The following is a 2,704-nucleotide window of genomic DNA, read 5'->3' on the forward strand; positions in this document are numbered from 1 at the left end:
ATAGGATAGTAAATGGTAAGAAAAATTGTAGACGGATAAATGTAGATATAATAGTGTTGGTAGATGGAATAGTAAAATGGAAGGTAGAATAGTAAGGGAAGGTAGAATAGTCAATGGTAGGTATAATAGTATTAGTAGAAGGAGGGTAGAATTGTAGATGGATAAAGGAAGATATAATAGTGTTGGTAGATGGAATAGTAAAATGGAAGGTAGAATAGTAAGGGAAGGTAGAATAGTCAATGGTAGGTATAATAGTATTAGTAGAAGGAGGGTAGATTTATAGATGGATACTAGTAGAATGGAGATTTATATATGGGTACTAGTAGGTGAAGATTTATAGATGGATACTAGTAGGTGAAGATTTATAGATAAGTACTAGTAGATGGAGATTTATAGATGGAGATTAGTGGATGAAGGTTTGTTGATGAAGATTGGTAGATGGAGATGGTTTCCTATAAATAGAGTCCTCACCCTTCACAAATTTCACCACTCCTCTCCCTTCTCTTCCACATATTCTTCCTTCTTCCATTTTCTACTCGGTCTTTCTTCTTTCTCTAAGTGTTTACACGAAACAAAGAGAAAGGGCGAGCCAAAGCGTTGCAAGAAAGAAAGAACACGAGAGAGAACGGACTCGAGAAATTAGTTTCAAAAGATATATTAGTGGTGCCAGTCAGATTGGAGCAACTAGATCCTTCAGACCACTTTTAGCTTTAGTCTAGAAGTAAGTAAATTCACTACCCCTTCTAAAATTACTTCATGTCATGCTATTTATTCATTCTTGTATCAAACTGTAAATGATTATTTTATTTACTTGTCATGGAGATATGTTGCACGCATGAAGGATTTCTAAAAGAATTATTTAGAAAGTTTATATTTCTTTAAATGCTTTCTAAGTACACAAGTTTATATTTGGAAAAATTTCCATTTTTGAGAAAAGAAAGTTGAGAAATAATGATGATTATAAGAAAGAAGAATGATGATAAACCCTCCTACATGTTGCCCTAAGACGCATCAAAAGAAGTACAAAGAAAAGTACAAGAAATGAGTTAAATGTTTATGAAATGAGGGCACAAGTATGGAGGAGAGTATTTTTGGCCCCAAGATAAGATGAGATGAGTTCGGTACCGATACTCGGATGGAGGCGAAACCACTAAAGGAGGCTATGCCAGAAGGTGGTATTCCATCAACAGACCGTTGAGTGCACCAAGAGAAAGAGTTAATTGACGGTCGGGCATGGCTGAGGCCTCAGTTCAGTGCCATGGTCACAGGACCCGCAACCCTCGTACACAAGGGTAATAGTGTACATGGGCCCTAATATGAGAAAATGATAATATAATTTCAACAATGATATACTATGATGATTTACAATGATAATTTATAAAGATAATTTATGACGATGATTTATTACTAGAGGTAATAGTATGTATATGCTACGGGAGATGCAACCGTACATACATGTATTATTATGGCTAAATGTATATTTATTTGTGAAAACGATTTTTAAAACTGAGAACAAGGAGTAAAACTATTTATGGTTGTGGATTTTACTTGTTGGGCCCCCTTTGGGCTTATTCAGTTTTATTTCTTGTTTTCAGGTAGAAAGGACGCTGGAATAGGAGGCCAGAATGGGGGCGGGAATAATTATTAACTTTTAAGTCTTTTCATATCAGTTATTGTAATAATATGATATTCCGCAACTAAAGTTTAACATTTCCTAATTTCGCTTGTAATAAAATCTCTTGAAGAATGTTTTATACATTGATAGACTTTATAGATCTTTGCAAAAATGTTTGTTGTAAAAGAAGAAAAGTGACAAACTCAGCCTTAACGGGTTAGGGATGTTACAATGCCTATCTATAAATAGTTAAGGGGATGGAGGACGAAGTCCATTTAGCTTTCTTTTAACTATTTCTCTTTGTGTTCCTCTTGGATTTCCACCCTTTTATCCTTCCAAACACTTTTATTCATTTTTTACTTCAAATAAATTATCAAGATAAATCAAGTCTTTGGTAGTTGAGCCATGGCTATCAGAACAGCAAGATCTCCTGATGCCATCTTCTCTTCATCTTCTTCCACTCATTCCAAGTGGATCTATGACGTTTTCTTGTGTTTCAGAGGCGAAGACACGCGCAAAAACTTCACTGACCACCTCTACTTTGCTTTGAGAGATGCTGGAATCAAAATCTTTAAAGATGACAATGAGCTCCGAAGAGGACAATACCTTGCATCCGAATTGATACGGGCAATCCAAGGATCCAGAATGTCTATCATCATTTTCTCAAGGAACTATGCGGCTTCGAGGTGGTGCATGGAGGAACTTGTGGAAATTATGGAGTGTCGGAGAACTTTGAAGCAACTGGTTCTACCTATATTCTATGATGTTGAGCCCTCTGATGTGAGAAGCCAGACAGGTAGTTTTGCAGAAGCATTCGCGAAACATGAAGAGCATTACTTGTTGGACATGGACAAAGTTCTCAAGTGGAGAAGAGCTTTGTGTGAGGCTGCTAATTTGTCAGGGTGGGATCTAAGAAAAACTGCAGACGGGTAAGTTCGTATAAGGAATAGTTTTGTCTCTTTCTCATTTATTATGTACTAAAATGTTCATATTTTAGTACATTTATTATATCACATTGCAATATGTTTTCTATATATACATATATTATAATATGAACATTTGTTTTATTGAAAAAAAAAATCTAACATA

General features: G+C 35.4%; 1 protein-coding gene across 1 annotated transcript in view; it reads left to right on the forward strand.

The window, feature by feature from the left end:
* The first annotated feature begins 2,020 nt into the window (after positions 1–2,020).
* LOC132190819 (disease resistance protein RUN1-like) overlaps positions 2,021–2,704 on the forward strand; it is a 13,357-nt gene continuing 12,673 nt past the window's right edge. The window contains exon 1 of the mRNA XM_059605858.1: positions 2,021–2,544. Within this exon, the coding sequence (XP_059461841.1) occupies positions 2,021–2,544 (524 nt within the window). The remainder of the gene's footprint in view (positions 2,545–2,704) is intronic.

Source organism: Corylus avellana, chromosome ca8, assembly GCF_901000735.1.
Source record: "Corylus avellana chromosome ca8, CavTom2PMs-1.0".
Classification (NCBI taxonomy): Eukaryota; Viridiplantae; Streptophyta; class Magnoliopsida; order Fagales; family Betulaceae; genus Corylus; species Corylus avellana.